At 47.8% G+C, this 26,600-nt stretch overlaps 1 protein-coding gene across 20 annotated transcripts in view; it reads right to left on the bottom strand.

Moving 5' to 3' along the window:
• Window positions 1-26,600, bottom strand: part of EIF4G3 (eukaryotic translation initiation factor 4 gamma 3) — a 152,705-nt gene that overhangs the window by 54,456 nt on the left and 71,649 nt on the right. For 5 of the 20 annotated variants that reach the window (XR_011338996.1, XM_069874857.1, XM_069874854.1 and 2 more), the window contains 7 exons: window positions 24,838-24,870; window positions 15,449-15,469; window positions 14,477-14,656; window positions 13,770-13,884; window positions 10,898-10,998; window positions 9,684-9,806; window positions 3,786-3,894 (listed from right to left, as the gene is read on the bottom strand). Coding sequence is in view for 19 of the 20 variants with exons in the window: in XM_069874857.1 (XP_069730958.1) it covers window positions 3,786-3,894; window positions 9,684-9,806; window positions 10,898-10,998; window positions 13,770-13,884; window positions 14,477-14,656; window positions 15,449-15,469; window positions 24,838-24,870 (682 nt within the window). In the remaining variant the exon portion in view is untranslated. The remainder of the gene's footprint in view (window positions 1-3,785; window positions 3,895-9,683; window positions 9,807-10,897; window positions 10,999-13,769; window positions 13,885-14,476; window positions 14,657-15,448; window positions 15,470-24,837; window positions 24,871-26,600) is intronic. The other 15 variants (XM_069874865.1, XM_069874868.1, XM_069874864.1 and 12 more) reach the window with 7 other exon arrangements.

Raw genomic sequence — 26,600 nt, 5'->3', positions numbered from 1 at the left:
TAAATCTTGACTGACCATCCTGGAGAGCGAATCTCAAAGTTCTGGCAAGGGAACACTCCTCCCAGCCAACTCTTCAAGAAAGGGTCAAGTGAAATACCACGCAGTTGGGAAGGGAAAACACAAATCAATGCGATTCATCCAAACTGAATCAGATCCCTTTTGCTAAGCATGCCAAGATCGTTCCTTGCATTATAATCAGAAAGTATTTATTGGAAGCGTTCGGCTGGAGCGCTTTTTCTCGCTTGCTCCATCAACAGGGAGTTTGTGAAAGCTCCAAACGTTGCAGGATGACCCTTCGTTAGAAACACTCGCACCAGCTCAGCAGGATGGGTGCTTGCTACCTTCTCCGCGCAAAGAAGGGAAAGAGAACCAGGTTCCTGGGTGGTCGAGGTGGCAAAGGCTGCCCCAGAGCACTGGATGGGGGAAGATTTTACTGGATACGGGAATTCATTTCTGCTTCACAGTGTTTATGTGAAAATAATTACTGGGCTCGCTGCCATTTTTCCATCTTTTGTCCCGCTGCAAACACTGGTGAGGCGGTTGCGGGGCCAGCTTCGCAGTTCTTGGAGCACATGTTCCTGAGTCATCGTGTCAGCAGAGGGGCTGAAAGTTATCCAGACTTCGGGATCTGACATTAATCTGTTTTCCACAAACCACATTCTATATTCTCCATTGCAGGATTTGGAAAGAGGGTTAGAATAATAATAATAACCAAACATCCCCTGAACCTGTGCAAGCCGAGTAAATGTAGGCAGCTCTGATTTCATGCACAATTATACCCCATTAGAGCTCCTGCACCAGCCTGGCCTCCAGCCAAGATCCTGCACTCTCTGCCATCAGCTTGACCTGAATTCTCCAGCGCTCTCCTCGCCTCCTGCAGCCCAACGATCCCTGAGAACCGAGGTGCCCACAGGACCGCGAGCCAAATGCCTGCCCCTAAATAACACCACTTTTCAAGATATTATAGTAGCAATTCAGAAATTCCTACAAATCACATCCGAACAACCCTACGAGCACAGGCTGAAAGTTGGGGTTGTTCAGCCTGAAGAAGAAAAGGCTCCAGGGAGACCTTAGAGCAGCTTCCAGTGCTGAAAGGGGCTCCAGGAAAGCTGGGAATGGGCTCGCGATCAGAGAATGCAGGGAGAGGACAAGGGGGGACGGTTTGAAGCTGAAAGAGGGGAAGTTGAGATGAGATTTTAGGGAGAAATGTTCTCCTGTGAGGGTGAGGAGGCCCTGGCCCAGGTTGCCCAGAGCAGTGGTGGCTGCCCCATCCCTGGAGGGGTTCAAGGCCAGGTTGGATGGGGCTTGGAGCCCCTGATCCAGTGGGAGGTGTCCCTGCTCAGGGCAGGGGTGGGACTGGGTGGGCTTGGAGGTCCCTTCCAACCCAAACCATTCCATGATTCCCTAATCTACTCGAAGCAGGACTACAGCTGTTGCGCAGATCCTAGACATTTCTGTCACCTGAAGAAGTTGTGGGTAGGTTTAACGTCCATCGCAGCGGCTGCACTGGGTGAACGTTGCCTGCAGGCTCCCTGCCCCTCGTTGCTGCTCAGCTCTGGCCCAGCCGCTCTTCCCAGTCCCTCTCCGTGTCCCGACTCCGCCAACAGGCCCGAGTCCCGCTTGCTGCCAGGGACACGTCTGAGCTCAACGAGGCGTGTGGTGGCACCGGGGGATGAAAAACTAATGACTGAGACTCAGGCACCAAACTGCATCTGCCCTATGGAGCGAGGTGATGCTGAACCCTAAAGTCCAGCACTTTACATCATAGTATCTCAGCCCTGTGTAGCAAAACTTGTACTTTCTAAGACAAGTGAGCTTCTCCCTCTTCTCCCTCTCTTTAACTTAACCCCTTTGTAGGCAACTGGAAGTAAACTGGGTTTTAGTTAGTTACACAGGTCTGCCTGTGCTGCTTTAAATACAAATCAAGACCTGGACTGGGTTTTAGGACTGATGAGCTTTCCTGTGTTTATCTCCGTTCCATCCCAGGAAGATTCAAACATTTGTTCCAGTCCAAAAATCGCTAAAGAGCACATTTATGTAAGCGCTGCAGAGAAAGAGCCAGCCCTGAAATAACACCATTAGCATTCGGCTGTGGCCTCGGGGTGGGGCGAGCGGTGCTGTCGGGAACAGGACAGCGCGAGCTAAAGTTGAAGGAAGCTGGGATGCAGTTAACATTTATCTATTTTAACCAAGCTAGGGACTCAAGGGGGCACTTCTTTCCAGGGATCACAGTGATTTTTCACTTCGTACTTGACGCTGGAGCGTTTTCTTCCGAAATAAGAATAGTCACAGACAGGGTTACGTGGCTTTCTTAACCACATGTTGATTAAAACCTGTGGTCGTCCTGTGGATCAGGTTCTGCCTTTCACCTCGTGCGCTCCTTCGCATCAGTTGAGAGTTGCTCTAAAGCTTTCATTCTAATTTTGTGATATTCAGAGCTGGTTTGTCAGTTATTTATAACTGCGCAACGCTTGGCCCATGCGCTGGGCTGGGAATGGGGAACGGCGCACGTGTGCAGTGCCGGCAGCTCCAGCCTCTGGTGTTTCTCCTCGTGAATATCTGCAGTCCCTGTTATTCTTTTGTGTTGAAGTCATCAGAGGGGCTGAATTTGGGATTGTGTTGTATTTAACATCCTTGTTTTTTCCTTAAAAGACAAACATTGCTGCTTTTAAAGCAGCTTCTGGCTTTTTAGGCTTTAAAATTCAGGTGCGATTTGGATGAATATAGGAATTGCTACTGGAATATCATGGAAAGCGGTGTTATTTCTTAGAGTCATGGAATGGTTTGGGTTGGAAGGGACCTCAAAGCCCATCTAGATCCACACCAGCCATGGGCAGGGACACTTCCTACTGGATCAGGGGCTCCAAGCCCCATCCAACCTGGCCTTGAACCCCTCCAGGGATGGGGCAGCCACCCCTGCTCTGGGCAGCCTGGGCCAGGGCCTCCCCACCCTCATCATGAAGAACTTGTTCCTAATGTCTAATCAAAATCCTCCCCCATCCAATCTAAAGCCATTCCCCCTCATCCTGTCATTACCTGCCCTTGTAAAAAAACCCTCCCCAGCTTTCTTGTGGGCCCTTTCAGCACTGGAAGCTCCTTTAAGGTCTCCCCAGAGCCTTCTCATCTCCAGGCCGAACAACCCCAACTCTCTCAGCCTGACCTCATACGGGGGGTGCTCCAGCCCTCAGATCATCTCTGTGGCCTCCTCTGGTCCTGTTCCAACAGTTCCATCTCCTTCTTCTCTTGTGGGTTCCAGAACTGGACACAGGGCTCCAGGTGGGGTCTCACGCGAGAGGAGTAGAGGGGCAGAATCCCCTCCTTGTCCTGCTGGCCACGCTGCTTTGGATGCAGCCCAGGTTTGTTTTCCTAATTAAAATCTCCCGTAGTACAGGATATATGAGCAGCTCTGGAGAAGCTAGAGAACATTCTGGTTATGTGCCATCCAAAGGCCAGTTAGACAACTGATATAAGGGCATTTTACTGACAACGTTCTTGTTTCTGAAGGACAGCACGTTGGTAAGAGGAGGTTCACACTCCCAGGTGCTCTGAATGTTTAAGACATATAAGCTCAAGTACAATGATTTTTAACCAGTTTCACATTGGCAAATTTCAATTAATTCCCTTAGCAACACATGGTTAGAATGTTCTACTGGAGGAAAAGAAATCCCTCCCCTCCTATTTGTGCTGACTGCTTGTCTCTATGCCAAAAATATTCCAAGTAAAACAAGAAAAGAGTGGAAAAAAATGACTACAAATAATCAGGGAGGAAATATCCATCAACAAACCTTGCTTCGGGGTGCTAGTCGCAGTGACAGGGGTGCTGGCAGCGAGATGGGTGTTCTCCACAGTCCCATAAACCACAGGGCTGTGCTCGGGGACCTGGCTGGGCAGCTGCTGGGATTTGAAGTACAAAAAAGGGTGATGATGAGCGTGCGAACATAAAAACTGGCAACGTGGAGCACGAGCAAGCAAGGGAAGAGAGGAGAAGAGGCGGGGAGAGAAAAGAAAAACAAAAGGTAGGGAAAATAAAGAGAAAAGATACACAGATTGGGTAAATTCAAACAGTACATGGGAAAGGGAAGGAGGAAGAGGCAGCAGGAAAAGGGGAAAAAGAGACGATTACTGTTAACAACAGCAAGAAAGAGACAGCAGAGGACAGTTATTAACATATTGCATTCTCTGGATACTTCTTCCAAAAGCAGCAGGAATGCAGTCTGTGAAAAGTCAGGTAAACACATCAAGAGGCTCCTGGACCTCTCTGGAATTTAAGTTTGCTTTCTGGACTCAAATCCCTTCTCAACTGATCAGTTATATCAAACACTTCTATTATTTTTACATTTACCTCTTTATATATCTATTTATAGGTAGATAAGATGTGTGTATGAATAGTGTGTAGATGTATCTATACGTGTTATATATATGTGTATCGTATAAATGGAGAGACATATATATCCTAAAAATACTCGTTAGCACAATAGGAAGACAATCTAGATTGGTTATACTGTATGAAACAAACCATCCACTGCCTTCTACAACCAGCCAGACGGATGGTACCTGCTGGGTAACCTGGGAATAAATTCAATCGTGCGTCAATCTAGAGCAAAGCAGGAGGAGCTGGATCCCAGCTTGAATTTTCTGTCTATAAAACCAAACCTGCAAGAGCAGCAAAGTCCCCAGATGGAAAGAGCCTTGGCCTGTTGTGGAGACCACGTATTTTGATGATGTCCCCACCATGAATGGGATAAATATCACATGAAGGTCTGATAAAGATGAAAAAAATCCCTTCTATTTGATCATGGAATTCAAGGAAGGCCCTTCGCAAGATAAGTCACCACGCCACACTCACCAAACACCCAGGAAAAGGCACTTGTGCGTGTTAAGAGGGAACAGAGATGGGACAAGTCAACTTTCCACACCTGCAAAATCCTCTCAAACACCCTGCAAGGACCAAGCAAGGAAGAAAATGGGGAGAAATTCAGATTTAATACTCTAAAGTGCAAAGCCGAGCATGTTTTTGCAGGTTGTTGTTCTGATCTCGCTATACGTCCCCGCTGGCTTCTACTGAAGATCTAGAGGAAAGGGATTTTTAAACAATCAAGTTAAGGCAGAGTAGCTAAGACCTGGGTGTCCATTTCTTTCTTTCAGAAATCCAACCAAAACTTACTCCCCCCAAAAAGACACTCTCTGGCAATCCGTTCCTCTCCTTGGGTCTATCTTTTTCTTCCATCTCCAGCTTTTTTCTGAACAGGGGAGGACAAAGAGTGAATTATCTTCAATGCACTCTTTGTCACCATTTCAGGCAACAGGAAGGCAAAGGAGTGAGAAAAGGTACCTCTGGAAACACCAGAATAAAAACCAAAGTGAGCAGGATGAAGGGTTGAAATTCTGTCTAGGATTGCTCCTCCTCTTGCAGGACCGAGTCCAAGGAGATTGGCTGGATGGTGGATGATGAACTGACCCTACCACCAGCCAAATCTGAAGGATGCCAAAGAAAACAGGGTTTTACAAATAAGCAGGACTCAAGAAGGCTTTTTCTTGACCCTGAGTGGGTCATTAGTTTCATTTTATGAAAAATTTATGGATGAAAGCGGTGGGGGAAAAATGAAAATGTGCTAAGAATCACAGGAACTGAACGAGACTAAGGAACAAGAAACGTGGAAGCCTAGAAATTCCTCAGGTCAGTAAAAATGTTTTCTTAGGAAGTGTGGGAAATAAGAGGATTTTAATCATGGAACAGTTTGGGTTGGAAGGGACCTCAAAGCCCACCCAGTCCCACCCCTGCCATGGGCAGGGACACCTCCCACTGGATCAGGGGCTCCAAGCTCCACCCAACCTGGCCTTGAACCCCTCCAGGGATGGGGCAGCCACCCCTGCTCTGGGCAACCTGGGCCAGGGCCTCCCCACCCTCACAGCAAAACATTTCTCCCCAAGATCTCATCTCAATCTCCCCTCTTTCAGCTGAAAACCATTCCCCTCACCCTCTCCCTGCACTTAGAGACTTTCTAGGAACAAACCCCACTCAAAACTGCTCTCACAATTTATGACGCTCAAAGAGCCACTCTGTGTTATTCCATCCTAAACCCCAAAATGAAATGTGACAAACTCCTCGATCCTTGCAAGAGGTTTGCCAGGAGATCGAGAGCTTTTCTTGCTCCTTAAAGGTGACTCAGTGCTGAGTGAACACCGCAGCCAGATTAGACGCGTGCTCCTGGATTTTACCTTTTGATGGTGGGACTGGATGATCTCAAGGTCTTTCCCAAACTTAATGATTCTATGATCTATTTTCCCAGTAAAAAAAAGAGTGTGAAAAACAGCACCCTGCTATAAATGCATAAATAACATCTTCACTTGCTGCCAGCTTCTCTTGCAGGAACTTGAAAGCATTTTAGCAATTAAGCGACCGCTGTGGAGGTGCTGGGAAGACTCCACTTAAAGCACCTTTTGGTCAGTGATGCTGACTACAAAGCAGGAGATACAAAAGGATGGAAATGGATAAAACCAGACAGCTCAAGGCTTGGCAGCAATGCTCATCCTTTAGACAATTCCAATAGTTTTTTGATGTTAAGCACTTAATCTACTGAGAGAAAAGAGGGTTTCGAGCTCATGTTATCAGAGCTCTGGGTTTTCTTTGAGTCAGTTAAAGACATGGTCCAAATCTGAAGGGAAAAAAAGTTGTTTGGTAAAGCTGACCCATCCCTGGAGATGTTCAAGGCCAGTTTGGATGGGGCTTGGAGCCCCTGATCCAGTGGGAGGTGTCCCTGCCCATGGCAGGAGGTGGAACTGGGTGGGCTTTGAGATGCCTTCCAACCCAAACCACCCTATGATTCCAAAAATGTGACGCCTATTCTTATTCTAAAATGGCTTCTTTCTCAAACACAGATTTTGCGAAAGGGACCAGTCCACAGCAGCAGCCTCCATGCACTCCTTGAGCAAGTTTCTTCTTCTGTGCTTGTGTCTTTTAGATGATAAGATAAGACGAGTTAAAAACTGACCATCAACATAGAAGAAGTGCTCCTCGAATGCAGCATTTGTCTGAAACATCATCGGACTAGGAGCCACTTTGATGAGACGATGCTTTGCCGAGCCTGGAGGTCACACATTCGCATTTTGCGTGTCCAACCAGATGAAAACTCACCAAACCCCACAGTGAGCAGGGCTTGATTCAAAGGGGTGGTGGAACAAGCCAACAGCAACCACGCTCCCAGTAGGTCCCCCTGGCACCTACTCCAGCAGCTGCCCTGAACTCTGAGCGTTCCCACAGGCAGGTATTTTCAGATGAAGCCCAGCCTAAGTGATCACAGCTTTGATAAGCTGGGGAAAAGGAATACAAATTGCCCCAGCACATTTATGGCTGAATATTTCAAGTTTACTGCTATTAGACTGGTCAAAACTATCATCCACCACGACTGGAATTCAGCCACTCAGCATCATTATTAAGGCATCACCTAATTGACCCAAGACACTATGCTCGCTCCAAAGAAATGAATTAGAGATGCTGTTGGGGAAATAACTTGGAACTTCCTGGCATAAGTGGGCTTGAATTTTCAGTTATGCGATGCTAATGAACTTTTGCTGGTGAGCTCTGTTTCAGAGCTCTTCAGTGATTAACCAAAGTGGTTCCAAGTACCTAATCAAAATGAACGGCTATTAAACAATGAAGTACTTGCATACCTTAGAGGAGATGATTGGACATCGCTGCTGTGCTCTGCATAGAAATTAGAGCTGATAAAAATTCATGTTTCTTAACCTCCTCTTGAAAAACATTTATTTCAGCCTGTTCGACTTAATCACAGTATCTTAAAATAGATTTCAGAAAGCAGAAATGATCTGGGAAGTGCCTGGACTGGCGGCATCATGCATAAACACCATCTGAAACCCTGGTTGTTTTCAATTCTTCCCCATTTTTAATGGGGGAAAGTCATTCAGTGTGACCTAACGGGATAAAGATCTTACCAGCACCGCAATGTTTTAATATCTTCTCTTATGGAAAACACTTGAAAGAGGTTTAATTGACTCTGTACGTAACTAGCTCTCTCCCCATCCAGCTGTAGCTGCAAATCATCAGAGCTCGCTCTGGCAGAAAAACAGCTTTTTCCAGCTGAGCACTGCAGACCTTGCTGGAAAAACACAGCTAGACGAGAGCTGCTCGAGCCTGGAGACCAGGAGGAGAAAGGTGGTGGCCCAAAGCACGTGGTGATGCCTTCAGGCAACGAAAGGATTTGGCTGAATCAGAGGAATGGCCAAAAGCCATAACTATCCTGTTGGTCTCAGCGGAGGGGAGATCTGCAGGCCAGGCTCTTCTCCCAGTGATCCTAGTTACGCTTCTACTGGCTCAGCTGTAACCTCAAACTCCTGCTCCCCTGCAATGGGGGTCTCCAGATGAGCATTCAAAGTATCCAGGTGCAGAAGGGAAAGCGAGGTTGCAGGCCAGGAAAAGCTGTTTCACCTAAAAGCGAGCAAAAGCTCATCTCTGACATTAACCAGAGAAGAAGCCAGAAGAAGAAATTGCACCCCAGCCTCAGCCAGGCTCTGATCTAAAGCCCGTGTGTCACTCAATCTTCCTGATATTTATTGTCTTCTTATCAGGTTCTCTAGCAGTGGACAACAACCTCCCATAAACCACAGCCAACCTTCAAGGCTCATGCCAAACCACAGAGTTTCTTCTCCAATCGTTCAAAACCTTAAACGCTGAGCAGCCTGTGACTGAGCACCATCTCTCCCAAAAGAGAAGGAGAACTAGGGTGATGTAGGAAGCAAACAGCAGAGCTGGGAAGAAGGCAGCAGCTGCCACACACCTTCTCTCCATCCCCGATGCTATGGGGAGATCAAGGAGGCATCAACGCTTCCTGCTGAGGGTGAGGAAGAGTTGGACAGAGGAGAGAAATCACCTCCTAGTCAGATCAAACAGCCACTTAGTGGACTTAGGTTCACATCAGGACTGCTGGGCTACGAGTCTGAGCACATTCTTCTGGCCTTGGGTCAAAAAGAACCAGAACAGACCTGGATTTCCAATCCCTTTAATTTCCAGACATTATGCGTGGACTTTGCAGGTGAAGGACACAGGGACCTAGAAGGGGTCAGAAACTCAAAGACGTGTGACAAGGATTTTTGAAGATCTTTATGAGCTACGGAAAATGTCAGCTTGGGATATTTATGCTTTCTCCTACGTCAGAATAATAGATTTTTAAGGTTGAACACGCGGAGACCAAATCTGGAAGCTCTGTGATGATGTTCCTGAGCTATGGTCATTCTGGCTACTTTAAAGCAACACCATGAAAGCAGAAAGACATTAATATGAGCAAGGATGCAGGGATATAATCAATCACACGCATGATACAACCTTCCTCAGGTGTACAAAACACTAAAATGGAAGCACCATGCTGCTTAAAAATATATTAGCTCCTCTTTTAATACCAGAAATCCTTACAAGTTCTACAACTGACACAAGGACAGGGATGAGGAACTTGTAGCAGTACTGCAGCTCCACATTTTACTTGCCACAGGCTGGTAAAAATGACCAAATTTGGAGAAAAACAAAAATTCCTTGTAGATCATTGACAATTTAGGATCATCCAAGTGTCTGAGGCGATCGGTGGTGTGGATGGAAGAGACAGGAGACGGCTCTAGCAAACAGCAAAGCAAAGCAGACACCACGGGAGGAGGTTGCACGGCCGCTTTGTTACCTGAGGTGGAGTAGGTGTGGAAGTGGGTCTCACGATGGGAGGCGTTGGGTTCCTGCTGCCCCCTCCGGACATGATTTCTTCCGTTATATCTTTTCCCCCCTGGTTTGGATCCCGGATTCGGATCTACGGTATTGAACAAAGAAAGAAGTCAGACAAGGCTTCCCGTTACACGCCATTCTTGGGATTTATGGAGAGGAAAGCATGAATGAGGCACAATTCCGTTACACTCGGTAGGAGATGCTCTGGGTTGGCTGATGCCCTGCAAGAATGCCGGAATGTGGTTTGTTTCGATAACTTGAAATGCACGGGCTGGCATCTCTTAACAAGGCCAAGTACCGGGCCCTGCACTTGGGGCACAACAGCCCTGGGCAGCTCCAGACTAGGAGAAGTCTGGCTGGAAACTGCCTGGAGGAGAAGGAACTGGGGGTGTTGGTTGAACATGAGCCAGCAGTGGCCCAGGTGGCCAAAAAGGCCAATGGCATCTTGGCTTGGATCAGACACGGCGTGGCCAGCAGGGCCAGGGAGGTTCTTCTCCCTCTGGACTCGGCACTGGTGAGACCGCTCCTCGAATCCTGGGGTCAGGTCTGGGCCCCTCACCACAAGAAGGATGTTGAGGCTCTGGAGTGAGTCCAGAGAAGAGCAAGGAAGCTGGTGAGGGGGCTGGAGAACAAGAGGAGCGGCTGAGAGAGCTGGGGGTGTTTATCCTGGAGAAGAGGAGGCTGAGGGGAGACCTCATTGCTCTCTCCAACTCCTGAAAGGAGGTTGTGGAGAGGAGGGAGCTGGGCTCTTCTCCCAAGGGACAGGGGACAGGGCGAGAGGGAATGGCCTCAAGCTCCACCAGGGGAGGTTCAGGCTGGACATTAGGACAAAATTTTTCACGGAAGGGGTCATTGGGCACTGTCAGAGGCTGCCCAGGGAGGGGGTTGAGTCCCCTTCCCTGGAGGGATTTAAGGGACGGGTGGACGAGGTGCTGAGGGACATGGTTTAGTGACTGATGGGAATGGTTGGACTTGATGATCCGGTGGGTCTCTTCCAACCTGGTGATTCTACGATTCTATGATTCTAATAAGCCAAATATTGCAGCATTGTGTAATATTGAATTGCACTTCAGTGCGAAAGTAAGACTTAAGCTTTAAAACTGAGAGGCTAAGATGATTAATTTCCTTCAGCCTTATAACCAGGATATTTTGCAGAAAATAGAGATGATCACTTACCGTCTTTTTCTCTCTCTTAGCTGGCGGAGGCTGCTGCTGCTGTGTAGGCACTATGATGGGTGCTGACTGATACACGGGCTGGCTTGGGTAGAAAGGTGTTCCTGGGAAAGGACAACGAGACACAAACAAGAGGGACACATTCAGTTCATCTGGTAATGAAAGAAAACCAAGCACGAGAGTTAAAATTGGCCACCTACTCCTCGCTCTCTTCCAAAATCAGAACTTCTAACACCCAACTGACCACCGGTCCGGTGTGCTCTTCTCTATTTCCACTGAAACAGAAGCCACTACTCCATAAAGGTGAGCAATTCAAGTCACTACTTAATTGTTTTCCTCCTTGAACAGAAAAATCCATCACATGCACCCATCTCTGAGAAGCTGCTGAAACCACCAACCACCATGAAAAGAGAAGTGGCCCATCCTTGGCCTCCTCTGACAGACACACAGGCAGGTTTGCTCATATTTTATTTTCCCCTTTGTAGAAAAATTCAGTCAAGCCACGACAAAGAATTTGCAAGGTCAACTGCAACCTATTCTGAAGCATAGAGAGAAAATGTAATTACAAGCAATGTTCTTCTCATGCTGCAACACAAAAAAAAGCCATGGCCATGGTTATTATTGCAAAATTACACCGCCTTGTTGATTACATTCAGAATATCCAATAGAGCTTCATTATGGATTTTCTTTATGGAATAAGACTGGTTCAAAATGACTGAGGGCTTTAAAAACGTGCGAGACATGAATACAGGTGGCAGAGCAGAGCTGTTGGTTGTCTGCGGATCAGGTATCGGGTGAATTTGTAAGATGGTGCAAGACGGAATGCCTGCTTGCACCTGAATTAATCTAATTCATTCTTCAACAGAACTAATTTTAAATAGGAATGAAATCCATATTGTCTGCCTGTAACCAAAAGAGGAAGTTATTGCTATCTAAAACAAATCATAGAATCATGGAATGGGTTGGGTTGGAAAGGATCTTAAATCCCATCCAGTTCCAACCCTCCTCCAACCTTTAAGATCATCAAGTCCGACCATCGATCCAGCCCTGCTAAGCCCACCATGTCCCCAAGTATGACATTGTTTAAATCCCCCCAGGGATGGGGACTCTACCACCTCCCTGGGCAGCCTCTTCCAAAGCCTGACAACCCTTCCAGTAAAGAAATTCCTCCTAAGATCCAACCTAAATCTCCCCTGATGCATCTTGAGGCCATTTCTACTTGTCCAGTTGCTGCCTACCAGGGAGAAGAGACCAACCCCAGCTCGCTACAATCTCCTTTCAGGCATTTGTAGAGAGTGATAAGGTCTCTCCTCAGCCTCCTCTTCTCCAGGCTAAACAGCCCCAGGTTCTTCAGGTGCTCCTTGTAAGACTTGTGCTCTAAACCCTTGCCTAGCTTTGTTGCCTCTCTCAATGGAATTGCATAACCAGGTTTGAAGCCTTCATTGCAACCGTTCAAGCAGTTCCACTAGCTTTTAGGAAAAAAAAAAAAAAAGGAAAGTCCAGACCTTTTCAAATGATAAGCAGGGAAGCAACTGTGACTTTTCTCCCCTTTGAAAAGAATGTGCATTTATGAAGAGCGAACATGCGACTCTGCCAGCAGTACAGGGTTGTTCAGCCTGGAAGGGAATTGCTCCCTTCTAACGCTCCGGCTAAAGCCACAGGGGAAGGTGAGAGCATCTCTGCGCCCAACAGATAACAGAACGCGCGTGGACAGGGAGCAATCAGATTGAACAAAATCCCTCAAATCTGATATTGAGAGGTGAAAACCATTTTAAAGCAGCATACAACAGGGTGACGGCTGGAGGCATCCCAGTGGGTTTTCAAACATTCCCATAAATCAGCAAGGGAAGGCGAATCAAAAGCCAGTAGTGACAAAGCTGACTGCAAGGTACCCGCTTCTGCAGCTCGTTCAAACACGGCTTGCAGAAGCTGATCTGCTTTAAATACCAAAACAGAGAACCTACAGAAAACTGTACAGGGGATCGTGATGTAAGTACGATAAATACTGCACACCGCAACAGACTGGAAATGATTAAGAGAGGATTTAACCACTTTTGCGTAAACGCTGATTGCCAAGAAAAGAGGCGTCGTAGGATGCTGAAGGACATGGGGTCTGCCAGCTGGGATGCAAAGGAGAGGTGGCGGTGGGGTCCTGGAGGAGAAAAGGCTGAGAGGGGCAGGCGAGAGGGATGCCCAGCGCTGGACATGCAGCCTCACAATTTTTAGGTGCAGCTCTGAAGCTCAAGAGGTACCTGGAGGAGTCACTGACACAACGTGCCAAACAACCACACGCAAACACTGGGCGACCTCCCAACCCTTCTGCTTGAGAAAAGGCAAGACCAGGAGTTGCTCATTAAAAGGGCTAATTTTGACCTGGGCATGGGTCACAAGCTCTTTGACTGCGCTGACTTAATCTTTGCAGCATGAGAGCAGTGAATCAAACCACACGGCTTGGTCTCTTCCCTCACTAAACGCCGCACAAGGAATGCCGGGAGAAGAAATATTAACTGCTGTGCTGCTGCGAACATACTCGGGGCACAGCTCAGTGGAAACCAGGCAGCCAGATGTATTCTCAATACCTTAATAAATAAGAACGATTGAGCAGGGAGTAGCAAATAGCCCCTATTCTTGTTCACAGGTGATTATGGGTAGCACTGCGAGTCGCAGCCTTTCCTTAAGCGCTCCACAAACAATCAACTTTGTTATTGCGAATTCTTCAGGACTGAATAATAAAGGGTGCGACAAAACCAAATTGAGCAGCTATTTGAAGTTCAAACAAGCGCTAATCCATTTTGCTATTACAAATCTTCAGCTTGACAACAGCAAAACACAACTAGAAAACACTTTTTTAAGAAAACATCCAAGCAAAACTTACCGTAGGCGTTGGGGAATTCTCCGGGACCTGGGCCTGGATAAAAGGGTCCTGGTCCTGGCGGCTGAACGGGATATTGCTGCGGGGGCCCCACGTACAGAGGGCCACTGTGACGATACTGGGAGGGGAAAAAATCACCATCAGCTTCAAAAGAGCTGGACAACTTCACGCGGTTACATAGAGAAACTGTAACTGAGGCCCCCAAATCAGTAAGGATCTGATATTCAAACTGATTAATTACAGATCCAGAAATGTTGCTGTAAGAAACAACCTGTTCTCTTGTCACAGTTTAGCGCCGGCCCAGCCAAGTTAGAAACTGATTCTACTTTTACACAAACCACATCACCTCTGAAGACCAGACGGGGAGGATATGAGAGCTGGAGCACAAACCAGCCCTTCCCCTGATTTCAGCAGCATTGTGTTGTACAAGGCCCAAGGTTTTAGAGTAATTGTAGAGGTATTAGGTCAATTTAGATACATTTATAGCAGCAAACACTTTCCAGGAGCTCAGTCCCCTACTATTTGAGGAAACTCGAAAAGGTAATTCATTCTTCCATGCTCAGAAAACCAAATACGTTGCAGAGAAGAAGGACAGAGGTTCAATATGTCACTACCGGCTTCGTTTCACCCTGCTCCGACCCCGCAGCAGGGGTTGAGAACATCCAGATGGAGCAAACGCGGGTCTTGGGTGCCTGGGGAGCGCGTTTTACCTGCGGGATACAGTACTGGGGGCCCTGCGGCATCGGGTAGGGCATCGGCAGGTGGTTAACCATCATGATGTGTTGGTTGGTTTGATAAACCGCAGTCGGCGTTTGCGCACCAGGACGGATGGAAGGGCTGCTGTTCTGGATGGTGGCTCTTGGAGGCTGGATCTGAGGCCTCTGAAAAAACTAGAGCAGGGAAGGGGGAGAGGAAAGAGAGAGAGAGAGAGAGAGAGAACAGAACTGGTCAGACTTGCCAGGAAAGAATCTGGAAGGTCATTACAAGATTGTAGTGCTACTTCCAAAGGGTTGCCACACATTCAGAAAGCTGCAGGACAATTTCTGTTCGTCTGTGAGCAGCGAGATTGTGCTATAGCTTTAGAAGGCAAGAAACTTTGATAATTATCAGCTTGTATCCACTGAATTATTCAGCTCAGCTTTCAAAGTGAGTGTTAGGAAAATGATTTTTGTCAAATATATTTGTTGTAAGGTGGGTTCGCTGCCAAAAAATCCACCTTCATAAATAGGTGAGGGAAATAGAAGGTTCCAGTGCACCTCTGGAACAGCTCAAAAGCCAGATTTTCACAGAGGCCAGAGATGCCTCGTGCCCATCCCTGAACACAACCTGAGCTGAGCGACTCGGTTTGCCCTCTGTTTTCAGAAAGGTGGCAACCTCTTCCAGGGTGGCCCCAAACTCTTCTACCACGTCCGCATGAAGTGATGCCCCACGCAGATGGACCGGGTCCAGGGAACCAAGCAGCCCACCGGTACACGCTCCGTTCTCAACCCTTACGCGTTGGGAAAGGCACCAGCATCCACGGGATGGAGCATTGATGGCACTGGAAGCCCTCGCTCTGGAGTCTTTGCGCTCTTGAAACTCAGTCAGTAAGATATGCATCAGACATTAACGCATTCACTAACGGAGTGATGATACGAGTGAGAGAGACACTTATGCCATGCAGAACCAGGAGTTAAAATTACCTGTATGGGTCTGAATCCTCCCTTCAAGAACGAAGCAAGAAAGCAGCAGGAAACAGAAAGAAAGCCAATGGAACAGCTTACAGATCAATAGGAAGGAATAGGATATAACATGCACCCTAATTGCACACAATTCCATTCACCTTCCTAGCCTGTTTACTACTCTCGTGCAGAAACACCAAGAAAGAGGCACTGAACTGGTCCCAAAGACTCTTCTACCACAATCCCAAAGCGGAGTGAGAAACTCATCTGGAGAAGTTTAATATGGAAGTTTATAAAAGTTAAAAAAAATTAAAAAAAGAACCCCCCTCCAATTCATGATTAACTTCAGGAAATTGGATACTACAGAGAGACTTCATGCTTACTCCATCCATAAAACAATAAACGCTTTCCCTTTCTGGTCCCTTTCAGCGATACGGAGATAGTGGATAGATCAGAAACCCTTGCTCAAGTCATGGATTTGGTCTCCACTTCCCCACCAAGTCGGGAAGGATGAAAAGTGCCACTTGTTTAATTGTTAAGCAAAAAGTCAATAATAATTAGGTGACCCTAAGTCACATCCGAGACTGCTGCATGATGAAGTGCATTGATGCAAACAGCCTGTGGTAACTACATCGTAAATGGAGAGAGCAAGCCCTAAGGAAGGGAAGAACGAGCAGGGCTCATCTGCCTCGGCATTTGGAGAATGGAGAACAGCAAAGGACACTGTGATGCCTCTGTACGTGCCATGATGGACTCAAACCGGTCATTCCAGCCAAGACTTTGCTACCGAAGCTACTCCTACACCAAGAGATTTGCCCATGAAAGCTGCAGATGAATCCACAGCTTAGAAAACCACCGAGAAGCTTTTACGTCCTGCTCTGTGAATGTGGATAGAGAATTGTCACAGCACATGGTGCAGTGTGATCTGAGTCAGGAAAAAGCGTCTGTTTGAGGAGAGATGTCTGGCAGTGAGGGTGCAAGAAGAAAACCAGCAGAGCAACGCGCTGCAATGCTCCTGCACTAACAAAACCTGCACTGTTGATTAGATGGAGGGAACTACACGAGTGTTGCATGAAACAAGGGCACACGCTGAATTTACGGTGGGAATAACTTGAGTTTGCCACTTTTCAACAGCCAAAGACATCCTAAAGTGGAAAAGTTCTTTCTTATTTCACTGCAAACTGTTGATAATGACCATTTCTAACCTGTTAGCAGGTCACAGCAGAAGCCTCCCCCCAGACTGTGTGCGTGGGGGAGGTCAACATCCACCACAATCTTCTGTTTATGCATAGAATCATAGAATCAAAGAATCACTAAGTTGGAAGGACCCACTGGATCATCGAGTCCAACCATTCCCATCAATCACTAACCCATGTCCCTCAGCACCTCGTCCACCCGTCCCTTAAACCCCTCCAGGGAAGGGGACTCAACCCCCTCCCTGGGCAGCCTCTGCCACTGCCCAAGGAACCTTTCAGTGAACAATGTTTTCCTAATGTTCAGCCTGAACCTCCCCTGGTGGAGCTTGAGGCCATTCCCTCTTGTCCTGTCCCCTGTCACTTGGGAGAAGAGCACAGTTCCCTCCTCTCCACAACCTCCTTTCAGGAAGTTGGAGAGAGCAATGAGGTCTCCCCTCAGCCTCCTCTTCTCCAGGATAAACACCCCCAGCTCTCTCAGCCACTCCTCTTGTTCTCCAGCCCCCTCACCAGCTTCGTTGCTCTTCTCTGGACTCGCTCCAGAGCCTCAACATCCTTCTTGTGGGGAGGGGCCCAGAACTGACCCCAGGATTCGAGGAGCAGTCTCACCAGGGCCAAGTCCAGAGGGAGAAGAACCTCCCAGGACCTGCTGGCCACGCCGTTTCTGATCCAAGCCAAGATGCCATTGGCCTTCTTGGCCACCTGGGCCACTGCTGGCTCATGGTCAGTCGCTGTCAACCAACACCCCCAGGTCCTTCTCCTCCAGGCACTTTCCAGCCAGACTTCTCCTAGTCTGGAGCTGCTCAGGGTTGTTGTGCCCCAAGTGCAGGACCTGGCATTTGGCCTTGTTAAACTTCATCCCGTTGGTCTCAGCCCAGCGGTCCAGCCTGTTCAGATCCCTTTGGAGCCTCCTGACCCTCCAGCAGATCCACACTTCCACCCAGCTTAGTGTCATCTGCAAACTTTCTAAGGGTGGAAATGCAGAGGTAAAATGGGCTGGAGGCTGAAGCCAGACCTGCCTCTCTACTGACAAGAACCACATCCACGGGGCGGCATGGAAGAGCCTTTGCTGCAGGAGATGGAATCTTCTGCCGGTGCAAGTTGCAGGTGCGAACCTCGCTCCTCAAGTTTCCACTGTACCCATGTACCCTACTAATAACGTCCCTGAAATCGCTGGGGAAAACCTTAACAGTGCAGAAACTCCTCATTTATGGACAGCTTTCCATTTCTGTTACTGGCAGCTGGTGCCTAAGAAACTCCACGGCATGAAACACTAGCTGACTCGCCTTCCGCCTGTGGCAGAAGGAAAGAAAGTACAGAAAACACATTCTGTGAACCAAAACGGGTGCTGTGTTGCACTGGCTGCTCCTCTCCCAAGCATTAAATACCACCATGGTCATGCTAAGCTCTTCTGCAGCACCAGGAGAACCTCCAGCAAGGAAACTCCAGGTTAAAAGATCCAGCCTCTCAAAATTGCTCCACGCTGCCCATACCTTCCCACAGGTAGCTCAGATCCAGAAACAGAGGAGAAAGGAGGAGGTTTTCATTAGGGGTAGGAAGATGGACGCAGTGAGAAGAAAAGCAGATCCGTTATTCCAAGCAACGAGACCACAAGAAGCTTTTGGAAGTGCCAACCGCCGAGCTCTGGATCACTTTTAGCTGCTCCACCCTTTGTAGGCAAAACTAATGGAAACCTGGTACCATCAGAGCACTGCGCTTCTGATCTGTGTGGGTTTCAGTGTTCAAAACCAGTATCCCCTGGCTGGCAGACTCCATCCTTCCTCTCTCCTTGCTCCTGTCCCCCCAAAGCTAAGCTGGCAATATTCAGTCTTAGAAAACCTTCACTATTCTGACTTGATTTGCTAGAAAATTCATCTGGTGAGGTTGAACAGATGTCTGCACAGAGAACATTTCCAAGGAACACTAATGATGCCCCATGGGAGAACACCAGGAGACTAAAATCTGAGTTATTTTGTCTCTCTGTCTTCTAATGAGGGCAGGAGTTGGAGCAGAGCACATACAGGACCCTCTCAGGCCCTGAATGAAGCCACCCTGGGCCACAGGAAGAAACCCCACATTACATCCACCCTTCCCTGGCTGCCTCCTTCAGAAACAAAGCTCTGCTGAGTCTAACGATGGTCTAATTAGCAGGAAACACGCTGCACAGTTGTTCAGCAACCAGTGAGGAGCTAAGCCCTGGTCCTCGAGTTACGGTCCTGCACCTTATCTGTCCACTTCTGCTCCGGAGGGATTTCTTGGCTCATCTTAGAGCTGTTATTATTGGACAATAGGGTCTTTTAACTTTTTCCTTCCCAGGGTCGCTCTCCTGATATAATTACAGAGCAGAGCACAACCAAACCCTTGTAGATGCTGTTGAGATCAGCTGCCTGAAGCCCAACTCTTCCAGCCCACCCGTTTAACGCGCTCTCCTCAGCTCAACAGCCTTTCATCTACCTGCTCAAGGGAGGGTTTCTGGAAAAGACAAAGGTAGAATTGCACCTCTGCTCCGCGCGGGGCTTCCCCAGTACCAACAAGCCCAGTGGGGACCTGGGGGGGTTTATCCTGGAGAAGAGGAAGCTGAGGGGAGACCTCATCGCTCTGTGCAGCTCCTGGAGAGGAGGTTGTGGTGAGGTGGGTGCTGGGCTCTTCTCCCAAGGGACAGTGATGGGATGAGAGGCAATGGCCTCAAGATGCACCAGGGCAGGTTCAGATTGGACATCGGGAAAAATTCCTTCCCTGAAAGGGCTCTTGGGCTGCCCAGGGTGGTGGTGGAGCCACCATCCCTGCAGGGGTTTAAAGGGTAGGCAGACGAGGTGCTCAAGGATCTGGTTTAGTAGTGGACAGGTATGGCTGGACTCAATCATAGGATCATAGAATCATAGAATCACCAGGTTGGAAAAGACCCACCGGATCATCGAGTCCAACCATTCCCATCAATCACTAACCCATGTCCCTCAGCACCTCATCCACCCGTCCCTTAAACCCCTCCAGGGAAGGGGACTCAACCCCCTCCCTGGGCAGCCTCTGACAGTGCCCAAGGACCCTTGCCGTGAAAAATATTGTCCTAATGTCCAGCCTGAACCTCCCCTGGTGGAGCTTGAGGCCATTCCCTCTCGTCCTGTCCCCTGTCCCTTGGGAGAAGAGCCCAGCTCCCTCCTCTCCACAACCTCCTTTCAGGGAGTTGGAGAGAGCAATGAGGTCTCCCCTCAGCCTCCTCTTCTCCAGGCTAAACACCCCCAGCTCTCTCAGCCGTTCCTCATAAGGATTTCAGAGGTCTTTTCCAACCAAAATATTCTATGATTCTATGATAATTGTGCCAGAGTAATTAACAGTAATATCAAGGAAATCCATGGCTGACCTCCTGCCTACCCTTCTCAGCACTCCCTGCCATCTACTTCTCAGCGACTCTTTATACATACACAGCCCTCTATCTTCTTATTAACTCTCACCTTCTCCTGCTTCTTCCCACATGACCTCGTGTCAAAAGTCTGCGGGAAGTCTGCTGTAGGCCAACCAGATAAGAGGCTGTCATCTAGAAAAATCAATGACCAAAGAGAGTGCCAACCTCCTCCTGATAAACCACCACTGCATTTTAATTGATTTTCTATTTACTCTGTGTCTCCAAGTCATCGCTTCTAGCAGAATGTCCATTGTGCCCTCCCTCCTGACTCTAAAAGCTTCACCATAGAACAAAATCACCATAAGAGGACTGAAAACAAGCCCATGCTAAGCTCAGCCCATCAAACACAACATGAATAAGCACCTGTCTATTTTTTTTCCAGAACAGATCCAGCCTGGCAGTTGTGCTGGGTCCACAAAGCCCTGCAGAAGGGTGCAGAGAAAGGAAATAAAAGGAAAATTCAACAAGCTGGCATCAGTGCTATCAAATCGCAAAGTTCTCTGCTTCAGTTAAGCTTCTCCTACCTTGAGACAGCCCCGTTATTTTTTTATCTTTGTGGTCCCACCAAGAAGGCTTCTGGGATAACCTGACCCTGACCTGGATGAGGAACGAGGAACAGCAGGAACCACCTCCACCTGCAGATGACACTTGGCATGCTGTATTCAACCTTTTGAACCTCAGCCCAGCACCAGGGCTCAGCCGAGAAGCTGCAGCCTTGAGACATAAAGATCTGGTGCCAAGAGCAGGAGCTGCAGCAGAAAGTCCCCAGGTCCTCATCTTGTTTTCCCAGTCCCCACCAGCATCCTAGGGCAGCCCTGTGGGCACAACGCGAGACCTGGTTTTACCTTCTGCCTGTTTTTACCATTTACTAAATGATAAAACAGAGGGAAGCCCCCACTTTTTGTGTCAAATGGGATTTAAAACTGGCAGCTCCTTCACATGCTCGTGGAAGAGGAAAGAGAAGCAACCATGGGAGCCGTTTCTGATGGTATTCTGACTCGGGATACGCCTAAAAGCTGCAAAGCAGGTAGTTTTGAGTCATCTTGGGGATTAAATTCCTCACCTTTCCCAATCACAAAGCTTTTCACCAACAGCACGTGGAAACCCAGCTCTGTTGTGGAAGCCTCGTTCAAATGGGTGCGAGTCACTCCAACCTAAAACTGGAACTACAACAGCAACCTCAAGTGAAATCAACCTCAAACACAAGTCAGAAAGGGAACCTATTTCTGGTTTTAATTACAGTGGCTTCTTCTAAGCACCCATTTCAAAACAACCCGTCAGCTCCTGAGGTCGCTGCTTAAATGAAGGGTTATTCTACATTTTGGACTTCCAATTAGAAGAAAATGGCTATTTTCAGTTGTGTTTCAGGAGGATCAGAGGCAACAAAGTGACTCAAGAGCCTCATTTAGAAAGAAAAAAAAGGGGATGCTCCATGCATGAAGTGAGAAATGGAGCAGCCAGCCGGGCAGGGGCTCGGTCTGCTATGGCACTTGGAGAAAAACACAAGTTGATGCTGTTTTTAACAATACTGCCACAAACTCCTCGCTTTCTTCCTCCTATAGAATGAGAGGTTTCTGGTGCCGTGCTACTGGAATCCTGGATCACTGACACATGATGAGAATCGGTGCAGCTGGTTTCATTTACCTTGAGCCACCACTTGTACAGCAACCTGAATCCCATCCCAACATTTCCTCTTCCAGAGTTTGATCACACTTTCTACAGCACCAGCTGCCTATTGACCACCCAGCACTCCCAACCAACAAACCCCCTGCTTATGAAGCTAATTGGAGTGCTTTAAAGATCTAATAATGACAGGAAACAACGCTGAAGAATAAATAATCCATGCTTGGACTGAAAAAGACACAAAATCGATGAGGCACGCGTTAACAACACCGCACTGGGAGTGATGCAAACCTCTTTCCTAGAAGGGCTCATTGCTTGGTTGCAACAAATATTAGCATCACTACTGTAGATTTATTTATTTAGGACATTTTAGGTTATAAAATTTCAGTCTCAAAGCCTGCTGCTTATGTCACACAATTTAAATGTGTTAAAAGTTTCCCATGTGAGAAGGATTATTTATGTTGGTCGCCAGTGCCCTCTCAGTTTTGGGTTCAGGATCAAGTTGCTTCAACAACAACCACATCCCTGCACGGATTGGCGGCAAAACTCCCCTCTCCACCCCAATCTGCATCACAGGTGGAGCCTGTTATAAGAAATATATAAGGTTGGTGGTAAAGTCACACCAGCGAATGCTGAAATCAGTTCCTCCAAGGCTGTGCTGCCTCCAGACTCCTGCTCCAAAACCTGCTCATGGGATGCTCTGTAATTTTTATGCGAAGATTACAGCTATCAGTTCTGGAGTCCTGAGCACAGGAAAGACATGGAGCTGTTGGAGCGAGGCCAGAGGAGGCCACGGAGATGATCCAAGAGCTGGAGAACCTCCTGTATGAGGACAGGCTGAAAGAGTTGGGGTTGTTCAGCCTTCAGAAGAGAAGGCAACGGGGAGAGCTTAGAGCAGCTTCCAGTGCTGAAAGGGGCTCCGGGAAATCTGGGGAGGGGCTCTGGATCAGGAAGAGGATGAGGGGAATGGTTGTCAGCTGGAAGAGGGGAGATTGAGATGAGATCTTAGGGAGAAAGGTTCTGCTGTGAGGGTGGGGAGGCCCTGGCCCAGGTTGCCCAGAGCAGTGGTGGCTGCCCCATCCCTGGAGGGGTTCAAGGCCAGGCTGGTTGGGGCTTGGAGCCCCTGATCCCGTGGCAGGGGTGGGACTGGATGGGCTTTGAGGTCCCTTCCAACCCAAACGATTCCATGAGGTGTTTAAGGGACCCCCTAAAACACCTTCCCTGGAGGGGTTTAAGGGACGGGTGGACGAGGTGCTGAGGGACATGGGTTAGTGATTGATGGGAACGGTTGGACTCGATGATCCGGTGGGTCTTTTCCAACCTGGTGATTCTATGACTCTGTGATTATATGTCTCACAGTGAATATAGAATTTGCCTTAGTAAAGACCTAGGAAAGAACTAACAAGTTTCTGGACAGTGATGCATTTTCGGTATCAGTTAATATAAACACAGACCTGAAGTTAAGGTCAAGAACAAAAGTATTTAAACAAGATGCTAATTCCATCGTTCCCTAAACTGCCCAGTCACCCTGCAAACATTCCTCCACCACCACGTGTCAGTGAAATCCCTTGCCACACACAAAAATCACTTCTTCCTCTCTCACATGACATTTCCCTGCGAGCAAACAAGCGCAAATGCCTCATTCTACCTTTTAAGCCTTTCTTTGCCCTGCTCTGGAAGGATGCTGCCTCCACGCTGCTCTCTGAAGGGGAAGGAACAACAATTAACAGCTTTTTTCGGGTGTCTGTGCCCACCTAATGTACTTACCTCTCTCCTGAGACAGCATTTTCCCAAAGATGCCCATCTCTACAGGACTAAACTGCTCAAACTAACAGGAGCAAGATGGAAATAAAAGAACACTCCTGGAATAAACCTTCTGGGACTTGAGCCCCTGTCCCAGCAACACAAGAGTTAATGTGATGGGGTTTTTCTTCTCCTATCAACTTTGTGGAAACGACCTGTGCCTTCCAAGCCAAGAGAAGGAAGAGTGATAGGGAAACAACTGAATCAGGGAGAGCTTTCCTGCACTTGTCATGCCTCTCCTCCTCTCTTCCACCCATCAGCTCCACCCCTGTCTCCTCAAAAGCTACAGGAAGCAGCAAAGCCAGGCCCAGGGGAAAAGGGTTTTGGCCAGGATGAATGTAGGACTTGACAGAAAAGATGATTCTGGACACCTTGACCAGGCTAGAAACAACCAGTGCATCTGGAAGCACCTGGCTGCCCAGGGAGGTGGTGGAGTCCCCATCGCTGGAGGGGTTTAAGATGAGTAGACGAAGTGCTCAGAGGTACGGTTTAGTAGTGGACAAGTATGGTTGGACTCAATGATCTCAAAGGTCTTTTCCAACCAAGCAATTCTATGATTCTATGATCTGTTCAGATGCTGAAGTTCGATGATCCAGAGGGTCCTTTCCAACCTAGTGATTCTATGATTCTACGAAGAGGTCCTCTGGGAATTTCTGCTGCCCTAATAAATGATGCCCATGAGTTTCATCAGCCAGAGCTATTCCTCAAAGTCCAAATCATGCAACAAGAATACAACAAAGATTCCTAAATGACTGGCTTTTATAGGGTGAGGAAAAACAACATTAAGCAATGTAATGATAACAGATAACCAGGCGTATCACACAAGAAACGCACAAACTGGAAAGTCATTTGCCTTGCTCCGAGTTTGAAAAGTAGGACTTTTTTCAAGGCCAGGTTGGATGGGGCTTGGAGCCCCCTGATCCAGTGGGGCCCATGGCAGAGGGGTGGAACTGGACGGGCTTTGAGGTCCCTTCCCACCCAAACCATTCCATGATTCTATGATTTTCCCAGGGATGTGAACGCCCGGTTGTCATTGATGTCTTCAGTTCAGGCAACGTAACCTACTGACTGAGTTGGGAAACACTCAACCAAGTTTCTAAGGACTGGAAAAGGCAAGCAAGTCTCACAAATACCTGGCAGCAATCTCTACGGGTTCTCTTTCCCTACGGAAACAGCATTAAGTGTTAAGTTAACGAGTACAGTGACACCAATCAAGAATTAACAGTGTTACTCTGCGTTGCAGGCAGGTTGTTAGCGGGGTTACACGTGTGCTAGTATCTAACAGGTTTCCGAAGGAGCCTTCGGTCAGAGTTAGTGGGGAACCATCGCCAACCACCCGCCTCCCCCAGGTAATTAGTTTAGGATGATAATGAAGGGGCAGGGTACTGTACCTGGTGATGGGCAGGTCGAGGCCCCGCTGCAAACTGAGGAAAGGCGGGAGAAACAAACACAAAAGGAAAGGCACAAAGAGTCAGAAACACCACAACGAAACCAAAATGTCACACTCTATGCAAAATAAACCCACGGGAAAGAAAAAAAAACCACCACAAAACAATCAAAAGCTTCGCTGCAGGACAGTGATGGACAAGTACTGAGATCTAAGGAGTGAACATCGCTTACGGGGGGCAGCGTGATGCTCGAGAGCCCGGAGAGAGCAGCCGGAGCCGCTCGCTATTTTAAAGGCCCTCTAGGGAATGAATGCAGGCATTCGCTATCCTGCCTGGGAAAACAAACATAAAACCAACTTAAACAAGCAGCAGTGAAGATTTTAAACTGTTGAAGGTGGAGGGAAATGGTTAAAGCAGCTGGGCTCTGAGCTGGTCCGAGTATTTGGTGGGAGCGGAGGATGGAGACTGATGGCTAGAGAGCAGCAGGTAGGAGCCAGGTAGGCACAGGCAGTGTCCTGCTGGCGAGGGAAACTCCCTGCAAGGGAAAGGTCAGCGACTCTGCACCTGCACACAGGGCAATTCAAGTTTTCAGCTTGTCTTTATCCATAAAATCACCATATAACCCTCCCTAACGTGTCGGATTTGTCACCCCCATCTGAAACCGAAGGAGAGAGGTTAACCCGGGATGTCCCTGGGAGCTGAAGGCATCAGCTGGAGAGCTGGGACAGCAGGAGGTCCTGGATCCCAACCCCCAGCTCGGGTTACTGAACCACTTCCCACCCATTCAGGTTACACGTGGGGGAATATAATCAGGATTTAACATGCTCAGTAAACATTAAAAGCATTTTCCAATAAGTAACTGATTGTTAAAATTGAAAGAAAAATGAATGCAAGGAATGGAAAATAGAAATAAAGATGACAGGATATCCTCTTCTAGCAGCTGAGTTGCATCTTTAACCCTGGATTCTCAGTGTAATCAGCAGAGCTCCACGATGAGAACAGATAAAACTATTGAGAGCAGCTCTCATAATTAAACAGAGCAAATGAAATCAGATCCCATGGTGGCTTTTTACCCACCACACGTCCCTACCTGTTGCTACCTGTGATGGCTTAGGAACTGAAGGCACGTGGTCCAGCCCACCTCCTCAGTACAGTTACTTTCTGTCTGAGAAGAGCAATCAAAACTGGCTCCTCATTATTGATTTTCTTAATAAGAGATTTATTCAGTAAGGAAAAGCAGCATTCACCTGCAGCTCTATCTCCCAGCTGCTTTAATGCCATCAAACATGAGAAGTGAAGTATAAATAGTCACCGGTCCAGCTGATTTTCTCCTTTATAAACACTTAATTTGCCTATATTTAAGATTTCCAAGAACTAGTGTACTAACACTGCTGTTTATCTAATTCCTTCGACCTCCACTTTCTCCTGACACTTGAATGAAAAGCATAAATATCTCTGAAAATGAGAAAATATGCCCAGACAGATTATTGCAGTACAAGAACCTCTGAAGAAGTTGATTCACCAATGAGAGAGCTTTCCCATCCCCCAAATTTTCCTTGCATTAAAGAAAAAGACCAAAGCACGATCATCTTGTAAGAGTAAAGGCTAAACTTCCTATTTTAACAGGAACCACCGGACAGGAGTGCTCGGAGACTCAGCATCCTCCCACGGCTCAGGGTGAGGACCACGGCTCTGCCGACGGGTCCTACAGGGATGAGAAATGAGCACCTGGATGTGAAGGCACTTCAAGTCCTTCTTTTCCTAAA

The sequence above is a fragment of the Phaenicophaeus curvirostris genome, chromosome 22, assembly GCF_032191515.1.
Source record: "Phaenicophaeus curvirostris isolate KB17595 chromosome 22, BPBGC_Pcur_1.0, whole genome shotgun sequence".
In the NCBI taxonomy this organism is placed as follows: Eukaryota; Metazoa; Chordata; class Aves; order Cuculiformes; family Cuculidae; genus Phaenicophaeus; species Phaenicophaeus curvirostris.
This window is presented reverse-complemented; position numbering and strand designations above follow the sequence as displayed.